Below are 20,431 nucleotides of genomic sequence, written 5' to 3' on the forward strand. Positions count from 1 at the left end.
GGGTCAGGCGAGTGGCCCAAGGGAGCACCCAGGGATTGTCCTGGCCAGGTGGGGTGATTTGAACCCTGCTCTCTGCCCGGTCTTCGTCCTCATTTAGCCCCCACATGTGCATGACTGAGGTTTTCCCCCCTCGTCTTGGCTATGGTGTGAGTCTGTCCTGTTAATTAATGGGGTTCTGCCTTCGGAGAAGATGAGCCAGCCCTCAAGGAGGTGATTATGTAATTTGCTAGCAATTCATGTCCCTCCCGGCGTGACGCTGCGCGCTGACGTCACGGGGCTGTAATGGTGGTGTGCCTCGAGATTTTTTTCATGAAACAAGTGTGCCTTTGCCCAAAAAAGGTTGGGAAACACTGTACTAAAGAACCTCCCAGCTAGTTCTGTGCACCTTGAGTAGAGTTTTAAGGTGATTTTCCTCCCTCACATGCAGGCACAGCAAACCCAAGTTGTATGATTGAGATTCAAAGCGCATAGTGTCCCTTTCATACAAAAAAGGCAAGAACATTTGTACCTCCTTGCGATGCAAGCTGACCAAGATCTGACTGGCCGGAGGTTTGTGGCATATCTTCAATAGGTCCAAACCTGAATCTGGGAACTCCAGCCACCTGAGGGGAGCTAGAATAAAAGTTACAGTCAGTTTATCAATCATAAGTTTGCTGCCCCTTGGTGGGATAAATGGGGAAGAAGAAAAGGAACAAACAAACAAAGGAACTGCACAGCAGTCTTCCTACAGGTAAGGGCCAACATTTGCTGACTGAGTAAACAATTTATGCATATCCTTCAAAAGAGGAGAGATGCTGAGAATTTCTAAACACTTGAAGAATATGAGAGGAGGTCATGCAGCCTTTATTTCAAAACTTCAGTGAAATTAAGTATTGTGCTGTGGAAACAGAGTAAAGCTACCCAAGAATGATTAGAGAAAATTGCTGGCCAGGCCCCTTGCAGGAATTCTTTTGGTATTTTGACTTACATAGCTCATCATTACTATGTAACTGAAGGTGCCACTTACTGAATCGCTTCTGCAAATCCATCTGTACGATGAGGTACCACCAACGTTGGGGTGCTTGGAACAGTCCTGTCCTCATCATCAAAAAAGTGTTGCTGCTGAAGAAGACATTAAAATGACAAGCGAACTCAACAACCACAGTAGTACCTTGGAAGTCGAATGGAATCCATTCCGGAAGTCCCTTCGACTTCCAAAACGTTAGGAAACCAAAGCGCGGCTTCTGATTGGCTGCAGGAGGCTCCTGCAGCCGATCAGAAGCCCCGTCGGGACTTTTGGGTTCCAAAGAACGTTCGCAAACCGGAACACTCACTTCTGGGTTTGCGGCGTTCAGGAGTCAAAGCGTCTGAGTACCAAGGCGTTTGGGATCCAAGGTATGACTGTATTTCTATTGCTACACATTTTTAAACAGCCATCCCCTCTTAATATCTCGCTTGGTGTAATAAAATGGCATCCGATTTCTGCATATATGCCCAATCCATATTCTGAGGAATAACTGAAATGTGGAAATTCAGCTGACAAGTACTTTCAAGGACAGTATTCCAAAGAAAAGGTGCAAGACTGTCCTGAAGAGGCAAACACATTATTGTAGAAACATCCTGCTTTTTTAGCTGCATCAATAATAATTGGATTATTAATTTGAATAATGTGTTCTGTTGAGGGCAGGAGGCTACCACGTGGCTACTCAGTTCTCTCTAAAATGCTCCCTGTATATAAAAGAAACAGTCCACCACACAATCTTGATTAACTGAAGTTTCAACTGTACCCACAGCAGAAAATGTTTAGAAACTTTACTACTTACCATGCCACCTATGCCAGGGGTTAGCTGAAGTCCACGTCCTACAGACTGCCTCCGTGGCATTGGGATTCTCTGTACGGCCAAGAAAATGTCAAATGCTTCAGTACACATTTAGGTGGGGAACCCGCAGGGCCACTGGCCAAATACACCCCAAGCTGTTAATAGCTGGCTCCTTGAAATTCCCCTTTGATGACCACCCCCCTTAAACTGAGTATACCAATAGTAAAGGTAAAGGGACCCCTGACCATTAGGTCCAGTCGTGACCGACTCTGGGGTTGTGGTGCTCATCTCGCTTTACTGGCCGAGGGAGCCAGCCTACAGCTTCCGGGTGATGTGGCCAGGATGACTAAGCCATTTCTGGCGAACCAGAGCAGGGCACGGAAACGCCGTTTACCTTCCCACTGGAGTGGTACCTATTTATCTACTTGCACTTTGACGTGCTTTTGAACTGCTAGGTTGGCAGGAGCAGCGACCGATCAACGGGAGCTCACCGCATCGCAGGAATTCGAACCGCCAACCTTCTGATCGGCAAGTCCTAGGCTCTGTGGTTTAACCCACAGCGCCACCCGCGTCCCAGAATATACCGATGGCACCACATAAAAACAATCAGGAGTGGCAGAACAGTTCACCATCGTAGACCATGGAAAGGAAAAACCCGGCAGGCAATGATGCCCTGGTTGCTTTCATTCTTATAGAGTAGAATTGTAGAGTTGGGACCACAAGAGTCACCTAGTCCAACAACCCTGTAATGCAGGAATCTTTTGCCCAAATCTCATGTTCTACTGGCTGAGCCATCCCAGCAGTCAAACGGCACCTTCCTCTTAGGAGATACAAATGCATTTGCAAAGAGAATCTAGGACTCTGGGCAAGTAACTGCAATACTTGTCCCCCTTCTAAAACAAAAGATAGCTTATTTTATAAACAGCAACAATCCTAAAAGTCACGACTGTTCACTTATATAACCTATTGTCTTGGACTGATTTTTTTTTAAAAGAATAAAGACATAAAGACCATTGCTCTTGCCACTGTGAAGAAATGCTATGGGGTTTCTTAGCTGCTGTTCTTGCTGGGTTTTGTTTTTGTTTTTGTTAGTTTAAACGGGTTACAATTTCAAAACACCCACCCATCACTAGGCAGGGGGCCTTCTCGGCAGTGGCGGCCCACCCTGTGGAACGCCCTCCCATCTGATGTCAAGGAAATAAACAACTATCTGACTTTTAGAAGACATCTGAAGGCAGCCCTCTTTAGGGAAGTTTTTAATGTTGGATGTTTTATCGTGTTTTTAATATTCTGTTGGGAGCCGACCAGAGTGCCTGGGGAGACCTAGCCAGATGGGCGGGGTATAAATAATGAAAATTATTATTATTGTTGTTGTTGTTGAATTCCTGAACACTTGTACAGTGGTACCTCGGGTTAAGAACTTAATTCGTTCCGGATCGCCGTTCTTAACCAGAAAATGTATTTAACCTGAAACACTAATTTAGCTAATGGGGCCCCCCGCTGCCACTGCACTGCCGGAGCACAATTTCTGTTCTCATCCTGAAGCAAAGTTCTTAACCCGAGGTACTATTTCTGGTTTAGCAGAGTCTGTAACCTGAAGCGTATGTAAACCGAGGTACCACTGTACTGCTCTTTCTGCACAAAGCGACTACCAGATTTAAGGGCAAGATAAAACACACCCCGGTATGGCAATTTATAAAGACCACAGATGCTCGTATTTCAGCTGAAGAGGATCCACCTAAGAACAATTTGCCAAATGCATAAAATAAAATTCAGGGCCAAAGTGGTTTCCTTACCTGTACTGGTGGTCCCAGTTCCTGCGGTGGAGCAGGAATAGCGTGAATAGTCAGTCGCGGGGGCAAGGGATGAGGTCGAGGTGGGCGTGGTGTCTGTCTCTCCGAAGCAGATGTTGGCTGCTGTTCCCTCGGGCTTTCCTGAGAAAACGTAGACTCTGCTGCGCCTGCGCTCCCGTCACCTTGTAATAAAGAAATATATGTTTAGAAAAGGCATTTGTAACCTCAAACTCTGTAGCGAATCATTTCTAGCCCTTTCACTCATCCATTTGCTGCAAAGGTGAATATAGGACACCGTGGAATATGGATATAAAATTTACAGCATGTTACAGTTTAAGAGAAAATTATATGAAAATGATATATTGTTGGTATCTAACACTGGCAAAAATGTATAAATCTAAATCAAACAAGTGCTGGAAATTTAAAGAGAAAGAAGGTTCTTTTTATCATATGTGGTGGTCTTGTAGTATGGAGAAAGCTTACTGGGAAATGATATATAATGAACTGAAAAGGATGTTCAAAATAAATCTTTGTAAAAAAACCAGAAGCTTTTCTTTGGGAATTACAGGAACAGAACTACCTAAATTGTATAGAAATTTATTAATGTATGCTACTACAGCAGCAAGAATTTTACTTGCCCCAAAATGGAAAGAAGCAGAAGTCCCAGCAAAGGAAGGATACAAAAACTTATGGAATATGCAGAAATGGCGAAACTTACCAGAAGGGTAAGAAATCAAGACAACAAACTTTTTATAAACGGATGGATATGGTTTATTGAATATTTACAGATAAATTGCAAACGGATAAAAACACTGGCAGGATTATTGTAATAATCTGCAGTTTCATAGGAGTATATATTTAAAGCAGATAATTCAATGAGCAAATTAAATGAATTTGGATATGCAGAAGATATTGAAAAATAAATTTAAGGAACTGCAAAAAGAGGGGGAAGGAAGTCAAACTTTGAAATGTTAAAATGACTGTAAAATTAATGAAATGTATAAACCTGAAAAGTACAAAGACTTAAAAAAGAAAGAAAAAAGATATAGGGCGCAGCGACTGATTCCGCTGCACTGGGCGCAGAATTGGGGGGCTGGCTGCAGGGCAGGGTGTCGCAATTATGACACAGTGAATTGAACAGAACAAAAGGCACCAAATTTTGGCCTCGCACAGGGCACCGCTGAAATCTGAAAGGCCAAAGTCCACCCCCTGTTTGCTGCAATGAACTTTGTTTCATTTCATTATCAGCAAAACGGAAGCCGGGAAAAGGACAAACTTTCTGTCGAAGAGGAATTACAACAGGACAGGTTGCTTCCTTTCCTTCCTCTGGCCCCGCAACCCCAGAAACACAGAATTTAGTGAAAATGAGCTATACCACAATTTTGAGAGTCAGCTGCTCTCTGGCTGCTTTCCCCTCCAGCAACGCTCTCTTCCGTTTCTGTACTGGGGTCCATTCCATCAGTCCCCTGAAAGAGACCATCAAAAGATCCGAGGTATTGAGAGCTTCTTAAATTAAATTACTTTCTCTTTAAGATTTTACAATCCCTCCTTTTAACCTCACAAACTATCTGCTGTGCTTTAAACCAGCCGGCAAGCTACAACCTACGTTGCTATTCCCGCTGGTCTTCCAATCGTTTTGAGAAATCTTTTCTCCTCGGGATCAAACTAGACGCACTGTCAGTATAACATGACAATTATCTGCTCAACGCCAAACACACAATTTTGTTTTTACCTCTGCATCGTCTGCTTCATATCCATCATTGCCATCGACGCTCCCAGTGCCTTCGTTGCTATCATCACCTTCATCTCCCATTCCTGTGTCTTCATCTTCATCATCCTCGTCATCCTCTTCCTCGTCTTCATACTCCTAATGCAACAATTAACATTTGAGAAATTAAACAGACCCATTTTAAAATTTTGTTCAGAATCATTTGCTTTCTTGTGTGAAGAAAAGTGGGATGTGGTGCGAGTAATGAAAGAGGACTGGGCTCTTGCACAGAGCTGCAGATTATTAGCAGGGATTTAAAAGTTTTGGCCCTTGGTTGCGGTGTGCGAGGGGGAAATGCTCTTAGAGCAGGGAGTACGAAAGTGTCGCTGCCTTCTGCATCTGAGTCAAATTCATACATTTTAATGGCGGCATCAGCTAGGCTGCAGCCACGGCATACTCAACCTACACAACTCTAGATCCCTCTTCCAGACTCTTATGTACCTGGTAATAATTAAGAACTGTATTTTAAAAAGGAGGGAGAACCAAAATATCATTCTAAATTATCTGCAAACTATATCCGATTCAGGTAGTAAATATTTAACACTTAGGGGAACAGTGAACATTTAAACATGTACAGCCTTCTTTTTCTTGGTGTGCACTGAGGAAGATAATAGTTTAAGGTGAACTGCCTTATTGGCTTAGAAAAGTACCGTATTTTTCGCTCTATAAGATGCACCAGACCACAAGACGCACCTAGCTTTTGGAGGAGGAAAACAAGAGAAAAAAAAATCTGAATCTCAGAAGCCAGAACAGCAAGAGAGATCGCTGCGCAGTGAAAGCAGCAATCCCTCTTGCTGTTCTGGCTTCTGGGATAGCTGCGCAGCCTGCATTCGCTCCATAAGACGCACACACGTTTCCCTTTACTTTTTAGGAGGGAAAAAGTGAGTCTTATAGAGCAAAAAATACGGTACTCTTCTCCTAGTCTAAGGCATTTTAAGATGTGCAATACACACTTTTACAGGGAATGCAAAACAACAACAACAACATCAAACACTCTTGAAAAGGACTATAGAGCCCTTGTAATTTATGTGCAACAAATGAGTAGCAACTTATGCTATGTAGAAATATTTTTATTTTACAACACACACACACATACTTCTGCTTCGCCATCATTTTCTTCATCCTCATCTTCTTCATCGTCACTGTCGATAACAATGACATCATCTCTCTTGCCCTGGCCATCCTGGGACGATGTTGTGTTCTGCTGATCTGACTGAAGATCTATTGGTGGGGACTGAGAAGTCTCCTCACTGTCTTCCATGGGAGTGTAGTCCCCTTGTGTTACGCCCTAAGTCAAGACAAATCGAATAAAACCCAAAGTAATGCCAACAGGAGGAGTACCTCCAGGATTTATAGCCATTTGCCATATGCCGATATTATATAAAAAGTCTATGTGATCTGATTTTGAGCCAAAATTTCTAGTTTGCCAACCAGAAAGACTTGAAGTGTGTCAATACTCCGGATCCTATTGTCAGTGTGATCAAAGTTTACTTTAGCTGGGACTATTACTTGCCAGGAAGCTTTCTTTCTTTCTTGTGCTGTTTCTTGCAAAAGGAGCAAGAATACTAATCTTAGGCCATACACTGTATATCTGGAGAACTTTGGTCAGAAAAAAAGCACTGTTCAGGCTTCTCGCTCAAGAGTACGCTTATTTAAATATTTTCCCCCCTGAACTCTGTAAGGAAGACCCTGCTAACAGCATGTAATAACAAGCCTAAGGTTTTCCTCACTTTTAGCATTTGAAAACAAGAGGATGCACTATTAAGATCTGCGAATAACCTAATTCACAGTAACATAATATGCTCCTTTTCAGACAATCAGTACAGCAAGGTTGTGTTTGTGACAAAGTTAAATTAAAACTGAGCAGCACACGCTGTACCGTAAAAACTTCACAAACATTTATGGTTCAGAACATGAAGCACTTAAAGGGTGTCTATTGCAGCGGAAGTACAGCTGATGTTATCTTTTGGAACATCCGACCGACAACATGCCTCTTAAGGCAAAGTAGAATTTTACTATGAGTCACCTGGGAATTTTTATAGTACTAGTGGAACTGTGTGTCAGCCAATAATGTAAAAAGGTAATGTGGCCCTTTGAATCTTCCCATCAGAACCTCCCTCCCCCAGTATAATATTCACCATTGAATTCTACAGAAACCTTCCTTTTGATTATCACTACAGTGGGGTGCCGTGGGACGCGGGTGGTGCTGTTGTCTAAACCACAAAGCCTAGGACTCGCTGATCAGAAGGTCGGCGGATTGAATCCCCACAATGGGGTGAGCTCCTGTTGCTTGGTCCCAGCTCCTGCCAACCTAGCAGTTCGAAAGCACGTCAAAGTGCAAGTAGATAAATAGGTACCGCTCCGGGAGGAAGGTAAACGGCGTTTCTGTTTGCTGCTCTGGTTTCGCCAGAAGCGGCTTAGTCATGCTGGCCATATGACCCGGAAGCTGTCTGAGGACAAACGCCGGCCCCCTTGGCCAGTAAGGCGAGATGAGCGCTGCAACCCCAGAGTTGTCTGCAACTGGACCTAACGGTCAGGGGGTCCCTTTACCTTTACAGTGGGGTGCATCTTTCATTGCAGTGCTCTCTACTGGTCAGAAATCAGCTTTATAGCTAAATATAAAGGAACTGGATTGGTCTGAAGCAGAGGCGTAGCTTGCTAGCCGGCACCCGGAACAGCGGGGGCGGGGTGATCCACCCACGGGGACAGGGCAATCCACCCAGGGGGGTGCCGCTGTGATCTGTGCACAGGGCGCTGCAGCGATTTGCCCAAGGGGGTGCCGCCGTGATCCACGCATGGGCTGGATCCCTCAGGCACCCCCTCAGGGATTGCACCCGGGGCGACCCCCCCCCCCCGCTTAGCCTGTGTTCTGAAGAAATGTGCCCAGCACACTCTTTTTTACTATTCCTCTTGCCAGCAGATCACATGAATAAAGGTCAAAGGACTCTGGAGCAGTGCCATCTTGGGAACCCCAGCCCAGCTCATGCACACAGACTTTTCTGAATCCTGCCATGGCATAAGCATGAGATGCAAAATTGTCCCCCTGGTTAGAGAAAGACTTGCTTACTTCTCCAATGGAATCATGAGAATCCTGATTGTAGGCTTGAGCTTCTATTTCTCCATCTGTGCTTTCTTCCGCAGTCACCTCCTCCTGAAACATGACGTCAATTTGTTAACACTAATTTAAGTGACAGATGATGGGGGAAACGTCAAGATCACCCGCAATACATGCCATGTATTGCAATGTTCTACTTGGGTTTCTTCACTGTACAAGGCAAAAAACATAGCAGCAAATTTTTAAGCAGCTACAGTGGTACCTCTGGTTATGTACTTAATTCGTTCCGGAGGTCCGTTCTTAACCTGAAACTGTTCTTAACCTGAAGCACCACTTTAGCTAATGGGGCCTCCCGCTACCGCCGCTGCACGATTTCTGTTCTCATCCTGAAGCAAAGTTCTTAACCCGAAGCACTATTTCTGGGTTAGCGGAGTCTGTAACCTGAAGCGTATGTAACCTGAAGCATATGTAACCGGAGGTACCACTGTATTCCACCTATCTATGAGAACCAACTCAAAATTCACACTAAAGTCAATGCTCTACAATCTATGTAGTTATGAACAGAACAGAAAAAACCCCAATCATCAAGAAGAGGATTTTTCATATCTTCTAGAGTTCGTTATTGCAAAAATGTGATTTATTTCTTATTTATACTAAGGGCTTGGTCAAAACAGGAATGTGGATCGTTTGACCTGCAACTACTTGATTACTCATCATTTGATGTCTGGCAACTGAAAGTGTGTCATGATTTCAGTGAAAAGTATTACATTTGAAAAGACACCAAGTACGATGTTTGGTATCCCTGGGCCCAAGTAGATGTGATGTTAATTCCATGAATGTAATTCAAATTGTGTGTTATTTGGCATGTACATAAAAGATCAGGGCATTGCTGATCAGCCCCAGGGCTCTTTCGTGACCAAGTTCCTGACTAAGTATCATGTCTCTACAGCTGCTATCTCCATTTCTAAGGAAGCCTTCATTGGTGGCAATAAAATCTCTCTTGGAAATGGAAATACTGTAGCAGCTTTGAAGAGGGTTTTTTTTGTCAAGGCAATGGAAGGGAGAAATTCCCTGTCCCCATTCCCAACACTGCTCAGCCTTTCCTCAGCACCTGATATTTACATAACAAAAAATGTGCACACAATTCACATCACTTCTAGTTTGACCCAATGAAGGTTCGCACACACCATACAGGTATCATGGAAATTTGAACAGTAAAAATGAGAAGCCTGCAGTCAAATAAAGCAGAACAACCCAACAGAACCTGCCAACTGTATTTGACACTGGGTGATGTGACAGATTTGTCACCACCCATTCCAAATTCTTCAGAGCTTTTAAAATCCAGCTTTCTGGGACAATTTTCCCTCTTTTCCTAGCCCAATTGTGATACCCATAACGAAACACAACTAAATTAGTGCCGTTCTTCTTCTTACAAACCTCTGGCCCAACTCTTTGAACACTTCTCATTTTCTTTGCAAGAGGCATATCAACCATCTCCTCAGGAATTTGGTCTGAGTTTTCAACTGTGCTATCATCTTCTTCCTCGCGGGAGCGTTTGGGTAAAGAAGAACTTGGCGTAGCTGAAACTTAAGGAGAAAATTTCATTAAATTCAAAACACACTTTGCCCAAGGCACAAAGAAAAACAAACAATTGTGGCTTTCTTTTTTGAGGAGCACCTTAAAGACTGATGCTGGCACTTTAAAATTACCGTATTTTTTGCTGTATAAGACTCACTTTTTCCCTCCTAAAAAGTAAGGGGAAATGTGTGTGCATCTTATGGAGCGAATGCAGGCTGCAAGGCTATCACAGAAGCCAGAACAGCAAGAGGGATTGCTGCTTTCACTGCGCAGCGATCCCTCTTGCTGTTCTGGCTTCTGAGATACAGAATATTTTTTTTTTCTTGTTTTCCTCTTCCAAAAACTAGGTGCGTCTTGTGGTCTGGTGCATCTTATAGAGCGGAAAAATACAGTACTTCTTTTAATTCGAATTCAAAATTATATATTTAAATAAAAACCAAAGTTTATTTAGTGCTTTCCCCAAGTCTACAGAAGGAAAACTGGCCAGGTTAAGCCCTTAATGCTTCTTATCTAGGAAATTTAACCAACCTGTGCCAAATACTGCTGTCGAAGTAGACGGTCTTTCTATCTGTGAGCTCTGTACCACCTCCAAAATTGTGGGGGGTGGGTCTTGAGTGGCTGGTTCTATCTGGGGATGGCTCTGCTGAGTGGGCTGAACAAAAGCTGTCGCTTGAGTTTGCTGCTGAACTGTCAAGATGGGCTGGGAGAGAGAGGTCTGGACGTTGGGGCTTGTGGAGCGCACAGATCCACTTGTGCTTCCATAGACTGGAACATGTTCGACTGGTCCTTCCGACTGCATAGCTGAAATAAAATTGTTGTAATCTTTAGTTCCAGCCACATAATATTCAACTTTTTCAAAAAATGAGAAAGCTGGTACCCAGCTCTGAAATAAACTCCATCTCACTTCCTGTTATTTAAGGTGAACGGCACTGACAACAGAATCAAGTGAAATGCCTCACAACCTATAGACTAGGGGACAGTCCTTTCTACAAACCAGAATTGTACATTTCAGCTGTATGAAAGTTAATATGCATGCTACTTTAATGAACGCGACAAACCCATCACCTGCCTACTACAGCATTATTCTTTTCTATTAACTACCTTTGAGAAGACTAACGGACCTAGGCATTTCTGTGTACTGTTCCTCACTTCCTGTTTCTTTCCCTTTGGCATTTTCAAAATTCAAACTGGTTTTTGCAACTACAGTGGAAGCTTTCCATTTCTACAAAAAGCAATATAGATTTTCAGGGTTTAATTTTTAAGAAGAGCACGGAGGTTCCACAAAATCCTTGATATAGGAACATCCCAAGAACCGGGATTGCAATCATGAACATTCCACCCTAAGCCAGTGCTTTTTTTCCTAAAAAATGTTTTGGGGTACTCTCATTTTGACTCAAGAAAATCACCATTTTATGGTTCAAATTGGGAAAAATAAACACAGTAAATGAACAAAAGCACAAAGATTCACAAAATGTTTAGGGGTATGCGTCCCCCCAGAAAAAAACACTACCTAGGGCACTTTATGTTATGATGTTCATTCTATCAAATCCCAGCCTCAACAATCAGAAGAGTTTCCTCGCTATATGAATTGAATGGCTTCACAAACAGTACAGGAGGCAAAATATGCCTCTGTGTTCTAATGCTTTTAATGATACTTTGGCATTGTGATGGCCTGGGATTTGGACTCGGATGCTGAACCTGAGGGATCCCAGCCTGCACAGGATTCCCCGCCTCCAGAACCAGCTGAGCTGGAGCTGGGGCTTGAGCCTGAAGGGTCCTCACCTGTGCAGGATCCTCAGGTGCAGGCACCAGCTGAGTCTGCTCTGGCCCCTGAGGTGATGGAGGACCCACTGCCTGCAAGTGCTCCACTCTCAGCCCCATCAGAGGAAGCTGATGTTGCCTCTGGGTCCGGTAACCCTCCAGCCTCTCCTGAGCTGCAGAGGCTCAGGGCAGAGAGGCAGAGGGAACTAAGTTCCCGCAGGAGGAGTGCTCGCCTCCAGGCCAGGAGAGAGAAGTCACCTGAGGATCGGGGCCGCCCTAATGCCTCGGGGCAGATAAAAGCCGGCCAGCCCCAGACCCAAGTTGCGGGAGCAACATTGTTGGTTGCTAGCTGCTGCCTGAACCCTGTCCTGCTTTCCTGCCTGAGCTCCTGACCCGCCCTGGCTCCCTGCTTGCACGCCTGTCCCTGACTTCACCCGATTCCCTGCCCTGCACCCAGCTTCAGCAACTATGGACTGCCTCCACATTGCACCTTTGACCACGGACCGGACTTGGACCTCGCCTCTCGGGTAACCCACGGGACCAGCACAGGCATATAGAATCCTAGAAATTACACATTAAAAAAATGACTATTCATCATGTACATTGTTAAGCCTTTTGATCAGTAATGTACCTTCCTGAGTTTCCACCTGTGTTGTCGGCATAACTGTGGCCGTTGGGGTAGATGTAGGATTTGTGACAGTTGTCGGAGTCAGCATTGGGCGGATGCTGGCCCTTGGGGTCGATTTGTTCCCAGCTATTGCAGCTGCTGACACTTTGCTTGGAGTAGATACAACAGGAGTTGGTTTGATGTTGGCTGTCGGTGGATCTGAAGTACTAGCACTAGATAAAAGTCAAAGTTGTACCTGTTAGATATTATTCTAAATATATGCAAATATATGCAAGTAAACAGTCTTCACTGGAGTAATGTGTAGAAAGGTAAAGGTAAAGGACCCCTGGATGGTTAAGTCCAGTCAAAAGTGACTATGGGGTTGCGGCGCTCATCTCGCTTTCAGGCCGAGGGAGCTGGCGTTTGTCCGCAGACAGCTTTCTGGGTCATGTGGCCAGCAGGACTAAACCACTTCTAGCACAATAGGACATTGTGACAAGTGCCAGAGCCTATGGAAATGCCGTTTACCTTCCTGCCACAGTGGTACCTATTTATCTACTCGTGCTGGTATGCTTTCAAACTGCTAGGTTAGCAGGAGCTGGGACAGAGCAACAGGAGCTCACTACCACCGTGGGGATTTGAACCGCCGACCTTCCGATCGGCAAGCCCAAGAGGCTCAGTTTAGACCGCAGTGCCACCCGCGTCCCTAATGTGTAGAACAGAGGCGGCTATGATGTATAAAGTATCTAGGCTCCCCACCCAGCCCATTCCCGTCTACCAGTCCCTCAGCTGATCAAGCCCCCAGGAGAGGGCTTCGTTAAACGGCTGCCCATCCCTCAGTGGAGCAGTTAACAAAGCCCCACCCCTGCTCACCTGATCAAGGCAATTTGAGCTGGTAATAGATACATCACGGGTTCCAGGCTGCTGCCAGCACAGCACAGGCTGGCAGGGGGGAAGTGAGCTGTGCTGCCAGTGGCTGGGGAGCCGCAATATACCACTAGCTCAGAAAGTTGGAAACCTGTATTGTAGTTTGACCGTCATACTGGTTTCAGACAATTAATTTCGTATCGCCCTGTGCTAGTAGCAGCTTATAAAACAAGAGTGGGAAGGATCGACAGAGATATGAAAGAATGAACACAAAAACTCACATTCCTCTGTCACCTGCAGCAGGAGTTGATTTAAGGGTGATCTGTCTCTGCTGTTCTGGAGCCTATTGGACAAAATGCTTCAGTAAGCCACAGGATTCAAAATATCAGTGCAAATGATTGTATGAAATAGCAGCTGAGTCTTGCATTCTACTGGATTATTATCAGAATATTGACATTTGTGTTTTTATTACAGATTTATTGATTTATTCTCAGAAGGCGGTGGACTCTTCTTCACTGGAGGTTTTTAAGCAGAAGCTGGATATTCATCTGTCATGGACTACAGGAGGTTGGACTAGATTTCCCTTAGGGTCCCTTCCAACTCAACAATTCTATGATTCTATGCCATCTTCAAAAATCCATACCCCTCAACCACCACAACTAATCTAGTAGCAGCTTTAGTGGATGGGAATTTGGTATCAAACTACAAAATTAGAGCTGCACAAATTGTCTACCTTATCAGTTAAAAATAAAAAAAGGTAAAGGACCCCTGGGCAGTTAAGTCCAGTCAAAGGCGACTATGGGGTTGTGGCTTTCAGGCCGAAGGAGCCGGCGTTTGTCCACAGACAGCTTTCCAGGTCATGCGGCCAGCAGGACTAAACTGCTTCTGGTGCAATGGAACACTGTGACAGAAACCAGAGTGCATGGAAACGCTATTTACCTTCCCACCGAGGCAGTATCTATTTATCTACTTGCACTGGTGTGCTTTCGAACTGCTGGTTGGCAGGAGCTGGGACAGAGCAACAGGAGCTCATTTCATTGCATGGATGATTTGAACCGCCGACCTTCTGATCGGCAAGCCCAAGAGGCTCAGTGGTTTAGACCACAGTGCCACCCGCGTCCCTACCTTATTGGTAGATTCTGCTGGCTCATCTCGCTGCTCGTGGTGCCTCTCTTGCTGCTCTCGGAGCTCTCTCTCTAGGCGGCAAATGCGGCCTTCATACTGTGATTTAAGTGCGCTCATCCGCACTTCCAACTCAGTCTTCTGCTCTTCCAGTGCACTGCTCTTTTGTTTCCACTCCTCGCTTTCTTTGGTCAGCTGTTCCTTTGCACCTGAATTAAAGTATAGGAAGGCGAGTCGAAACTCCTTACTATGTCTCTTTATACAGGAATTCTGAAAACAGCATTTTCATGAAGAGCTCTGTCCCTGCAGGTCCCCTAATACAGTGGTACCTCGGGTTACATACGCTTCAGGTTACATACACTTCAGGTTACAGACTCCTTTAACCCAGAAATAGTACCTTGGGTTAAGAACTTTGCTTCAGGATGTGAACAGAAATCGGGGTCCGGCGGCGCAGCGGCAGCGGGAGGCCCCATTAGCTAAAGTGGTGCTTCAGGTTAAGAACAGTTTCAGGTTAAGAACGGACCTCCGGAACAAATTAAGTACTTAACCCGAGGTACCACTGTATTCAACATTTCCATTTTAACATGGTGTTATGCAAATGTTCAAGGGCTACAATGACTTGGATCAGGAACCCCCTCCAATCCAAAATCCATGTCGGGTATTATATCTGCCCAATGAGTGTGTATGCAAGCAGAACACCACTCAAGAGTACGCAGCCTGCAGGTTTCCGTCAACATGTGTTGAGCTCTATACATAGGGCCCTTGCATTAACAGAATACTGGTACTAATCACAAACGACTCCTAACCAGACGTGGGGCCGGCTCAAATCTGCCATCTCTGGGAGAAGAGTGTCCCTTAATTCTGGCTCTGGCTCTACCAGGAAACGAGAGTCCGCAAACAGCTCTGGCCTCATCAGTAAACAGATACAGCTGCTTTTCTCCTCTTCATACTACAGCACTTAGCTTAGGAGAAGGAGGATTATTTCCTGGCAGGTTCCTGCAAGCTTAACTATGCCCATTATTCCTGCTGGGACAACTGACTCCCAGTTCTATTTCTACTGTGAAATAATGCAGCATTCAATGCATGGTTATGAGATGGGCTTCTCTGCTGGCAGAGTTCCCTGTCCCCATACCAAATACAACTCCTGATTATCTGGATAGGGCTAAGCCATGTTTACAAAAGCAGCAGCAATAAAGGATGGAATATTTTAGGAGAAGAAAATAGGATTAGATGTGATGTCATGTGCATCTGTCTGTTTATACAAACACACTTTTGAAATCATTTTGTGAACCTGACAAAGTGGACTCTCTCTTATGTAAGCTTCTAGCTTGATCAAGTAGCTGGAACCTTAATGGTAAAGGTAAAGGGACCCCTGACCATTAGGTCCAGTCGTGACCGACTCTGGGGTTGTGACGCTCATCTCGCTTTATTGGCCGAGGGAGCCGGCGTGCAGCTTCCGGGTCATGTGGCCAGCATGACTAAGCTGCTTCTGGCGAACCAGAGCAGCACACGGAAACGCCCTTTACCTTCCCACCGGAGCAGTACCTATTTATCTACTTGCACTTTGACGTGCTTTCGAACTGCTAGGTTGGCAGGAGCAGGGACAGAGCAACGGGAGCTCACCCCGTCGTGGGGATTCGAACCGCCGACCTTCTGATCAGCAAGTCCTAGGCTCTGTGGTTTAACCCACAGCGCCACCCGTGTCCCGTAAGCTGGAACCTTACGCCGAAGAACTAAAAATGGCAACTGCTTCGAAAGAACTGCCAGGCAATTCACCTGCTAACTGTGCAATCCTCTGCTTGGCAGCCAGAAGCGTCTTCTTCATCTTCTCTTCCTTCTCAGCAACCTGCTGCCTGAGCTGCTCCTCTTGTGATGTTTTCTCCTGTAGATCTTGCTGAAGACGGGAAGCCTCTGACTGAAGCTGGGCTACCTGTTCCTGGAGATTTTTTACTTCGGTGTCCTTCTCGCCGAGCGTCTACAGAAAGCAAGACATGGAAACTTCAGGATACAGAACTGCTTTCAATCACTGGGTGATTAGTGAAGTAGCGCAAGCTTTCTATGAGAAGATCCTAGACAATCTAAGAGCTGTAAGAGCATTGGGTGTTTGAATCTGAGTATACTGTAAAGGAGGGACGCGGGTGGCGCTGTGGGTCAAACCACAGAGCCTAGGACTTGCCGATCAGAAGGTCGGCGGTTCGAATCCTCACGACGGGGTGAGCTCCCGTTGCTCGGTCCCAGCTCCTGCCCACCTAGCAGTTCAAAAGCACGTCAAGTGCAAGTAGATAAATAGGTACCGCTCTGGCGGGAAGGTAAATGGCGTTTCCGTGCGCTGCTCTGGTTTGCCAGAAGCGGCTTAGTCATGCTGGCCACATCACCCGGAAGCTGAACGCTGGCTCCCTCAGCCAATAAAGTGAGATGAGCGCCGCAACCCCAGAGTCAGTCATGACTGGACCTAATGGTCAGGGGTCCCTTTACCTTTATACTGCAAAGGTAACTTCTCCCTGTGGTGTAATGTTTTCTGAAACACTTACAAACGATTTTCTATGGTATTTTTTCACCACTACCTACTATTCCCCAATGGTTTCAGGGCAGCACACCTGGGAATATCCCTTTAAGGCAGGTTAAGCTGAAACAGCATGACTGGGCCAAACCTCACAGCCATCCAGGGATCTAAACTTGGTCCCCCATCATACAAGCACAACATCCCACCTCAGTCTTTTTGGTAAGCTGATTATTCATTTTGGGAGTTGGCTACAGACACATATGGACCTCAGAAAGGTCTCTCCCACCTTCTGTAAATTTTCAATCTGTCCTTCCAAGGCTTTTATCTTGGTCTCAGCTTGGCTCAGAGCTTCTTTCACTTCTTGGATTTCTTTGTCTGAAGCATGTTGCTCTTGCTGTTCTGCAGAAGATGGAGTTGATGTTTCTGCAATCACCTAAAATTTTGGAAAGTAAACATCTGCGTTGGTGAATGGGATCGGTATTATGCAAGCTATTAACCAAAATTACAGCAGGTTGTACATTCAATAATAATAATAATAATAATAATTTATTTTTTATACCCCGCCCATCTGGCTGGGTTTCCCCAGCCACTCTGGGTGGCTCCCAACAGAATACTAAACAGAATAAAACTTCAAACATTCTACATTCCTACAGCCTCCCCAGAAGCAGAATTTTCAAAAATGAAGACTAGCTGAATTTTCAAAAAATTTATATGGAAGAGCTCTTCCATTTTACTTATCAGAAGTTAAAACCTACCTTGTCATGTTGTGCTTTCAGTTCTTCATACTGAGTCTTGTATCTACGTCCAATTTTCTTGACCTGTGTTATCGTTTTAACTTTCTCTTGGATGTCAGCCAGTTTAATGTCCAAATCTTTCTGAAGGGTGTCCTTTTCAGTTTTTGTTTTTGCCAGATCTTCTCGGAGGGTCTGGACCAGATTCTGACTTGTTGTCAGTGAAGCATTTGACCTTAACAAAAATTGAAAGAACTTCTAACACAACGGAAACCAGAGAGAGCTACTTTCTGTATACTGCTGCCTTTTATTATTGGAAAACGCGAGCAGTTTAAAAGAGGTATGAAAATAAAAATTAAGGGTCCTTGCTTATGGTATGAATCCACTGCTGCTACTAGTACCAGCACCTGTGGTAAAGGCTGAACAAATATATCAGGATTAGAATAACTGCTGAACAAGAACTTAATGTTGATAGGAATGGGTGCTTCTACTATCAAGTATTTGGCATCTCCAAAATGTTAAGACATTCCTTGAAGTTTACCTTGCAATTTCTGCTTTAAGCCTGCCTATGTCTTCACTCATCTGCTGTATGCGTTTGGTGTTCACCTCCTTCTCCGAAAGAAGCTTCCGATACTCTTCAATATCTGTATCTTTTTGTTGGCTCAATAAATGCTGCAAGAAGAAATTTACCCATGAGCGAGCTTTTTTTTGTGTGTGCAATTTATCCTATTCATCTGGTTTCTTTCGTATATTTACCGTATTTTTTGCTCTATAAGACTCACTTTTCCCCTCCTAAAAAATAAGGGGAAATGTGTGTGCGTCTTATGGAGCAAATGCAGGCTGTACAGCTATCCCAGAAGCCAGAACAGCAAGAGGGATTGCTGCTTCCACTGCACAGCGATCCCTCTTGCTGTTCTGGCTTCTGAAATTCAGAATATTTTGTTTCTTGTTTTCCTCCTCCAAAAACTAGGTGCGTCTTGTGGTCTGGTGCGTCTTATAGAGCGAAAAATACGGTATATTGCACTTAGTATCAGCAGTGTATTTAAGTGGTTTATAGAAAGATAACAAATACAATACAAATATATAGCTATACATACGTAACGAAACTAAAAAACAACAACTTCGAAATATAAAATATCCACAAAGAAAAACACACAGCAACACATTCTGAAAACTTCATGTGATTCAGGACTGCTGCCTACTTGTAATTGCCTAAAGGAAGAGAAAAATCCCTTCCCTCTTCATCCTCCCTCACTCTGATCAATACTTATCTTTCTAGGAGCACCCAATAATATCTACCTTAGTGTAGATATGCCTCCTAATGCTTTTAGCTTTCTTAAATCAGGGGTCTGCAACCTTTAAGACAAAAAGAGCCACTTGGACCCGTTTCTGAAGAAAAAAAACCTGGGAGCCGCAAAACCATTACGACATTTAAAACAAATATAACACTGCATATATTGTTTCTTACCTAAATGTCTGATCTGACAGCGGGCGGGAAGGTGACGTCGGGACGGTGTGTGACTAACGCACGCACCGCCCCCATGCGACGTCACAGCCAGTACAGCGCCCGCCACAGTGGGGAGTGTCGGGGCGCACAATGCGCTTCCTCCCCTCGCTAGTATCCGCCCCGGAACCGCGACAAAGGTGTAAAAGAGCCACATGCGGCTCCGGAGCCGCGGGTTGCAGACCCGTCTTAAATGCTTCCCTTCTTTCCGTCTAAGCAAAAGTGTAAACCTGCCCAAATCTTATACCATATCTATTGTCTTATTCCCCTTTCTTGGTCTTCTATTATGTAACATTTTCACCCATCTTGGAGTGGGGACCTCCTTACTGTACTCTGGAGAAATGTCCTGTTGAGGCATTGCAAAACAATAGTCCTTGAATCCAAGGCAAGCTCACCTGGGTCCGTGCTTTCCAGCGTTTGACATCCTCTTCCAAAAGCTTCTTCTCTGCTTGAAGCATCCCACTCTTCTCACTAAGTTCAGCATTAGACTCTTGCAAAGGCAGGATATCAGCTTCCAGTTTACGCACCTGAACACATAACGGTTTAGAAGTTACTTCCGAGTGACTTTGTTTCCTGGTACAGCCAAAATCTTCACATCCAGAGTTTAACGTCGTGTCTCAGTGAATGAACAGCTCCTTGATTTGAAACTTTCAAAGGTCTCAAATTACTGCAGGTTGTAAATTATGGTTTGACACAGTGGGAGCTAAGTGCATATTCTGTAATTTCTCATTCTGTTCAATAATTTGTGGTTTTCAATGTTTTAGGGTTTTGAAAGCTAGATTTAAAATTCATACTGACTTTTGCCTGCATTTGCTGCAGTTCCTGTTCCAGTCTCTCTTTCTCCTCCCTCAGCATCTTGTTGGTTTCTATCAAAACATTCATGGTCTCAGTCTTCTTCATTAGTTCTTCATGCTGAGCAATTGTTTTCGCTGTCACCTAAAATTCAACACAATAGTGAAATCCCAAACCTGTGTATCAATATCCACATTTTCAGGAAGATGCGATCTGGAGGGCCATTGTAATTTACTTGGGAAACTATTAAGTGCGTTCATTAACCCTGTTAATTCGGCAAAGTTAACTGTCAGAGCAAGCAATATATATATATATATAATAAAAGGTAAAAAAAAAAAAAAGGTAAAGGACCCCTGGATGGTTAAGTCCAGTCAAAGGTGACTATGGGGTTGCGGCACTCATCTCGCTTTCAGGCCAAGGGAGCCAGCATTCGTCCACAGACAGCTTTCCGTGTCACGTGGCCAGCATGACTAAACCGCTTGTGGAGCAACAGGACACTGTGACGGAAACCAGAGCGCATGGAAATGCCATTTACCTTCCCGCCACAGTGA

General features: G+C 44.6%; 1 protein-coding gene across 2 annotated transcripts in view; it reads right to left on the minus strand.

Moving 5' to 3' along the window:
• Window positions 1-20,431, minus strand: part of TPR (translocated promoter region, nuclear basket protein) — a 68,265-nt gene that overhangs the window by 9,225 nt on the left and 38,609 nt on the right. Inside the window, exons 27-45 of one of the 2 annotated variants that reach the window (XM_083506702.1) lie at window positions 19,887-20,024; window positions 19,484-19,615; window positions 18,126-18,256; window positions 17,609-17,819; window positions 17,140-17,286; window positions 16,127-16,325; window positions 14,354-14,559; window positions 13,510-13,571; window positions 12,386-12,594; window positions 10,522-10,794; window positions 9,853-10,001; window positions 8,428-8,511; window positions 6,457-6,648; window positions 5,325-5,459; window positions 4,968-5,058; window positions 3,596-3,774; window positions 1,803-1,871; window positions 1,007-1,098; window positions 509-612 (exon numbers count right to left, since the gene is read on the minus strand). In XM_083506702.1, coding sequence (XP_083362828.1) covers window positions 509-612; window positions 1,007-1,098; window positions 1,803-1,871; window positions 3,596-3,774; window positions 4,968-5,058; window positions 5,325-5,459; window positions 6,457-6,648; window positions 8,428-8,511; window positions 9,853-10,001; window positions 10,522-10,794; window positions 12,386-12,594; window positions 13,510-13,571; window positions 14,354-14,559; window positions 16,127-16,325; window positions 17,140-17,286; window positions 17,609-17,819; window positions 18,126-18,256; window positions 19,484-19,615; window positions 19,887-20,024 — 2,803 coding nt within the window. Of the gene's footprint in view, window positions 1-508; window positions 613-1,006; window positions 1,102-1,802; window positions 1,872-3,595; window positions 3,775-4,967; window positions 5,059-5,324; window positions 5,460-6,456; window positions 6,649-8,427; window positions 8,512-9,852; window positions 10,002-10,521; window positions 10,795-12,385; window positions 12,595-13,509; window positions 13,572-14,353; window positions 14,560-16,126; window positions 16,326-17,139; window positions 17,287-17,608; window positions 17,820-18,125; window positions 18,257-19,483; window positions 19,616-19,886; window positions 20,025-20,431 lie in introns of both variants that reach the window. The other variant, XM_083506701.1, reaches the window with a different exon arrangement.

Source organism: Podarcis liolepis, assembly GCF_965112155.1.
Source record: "Podarcis liolepis genome assembly, chromosome: 6".
Taxonomy (NCBI): domain Eukaryota; kingdom Metazoa; phylum Chordata; class Lepidosauria; order Squamata; family Lacertidae; genus Podarcis; species Podarcis liolepis.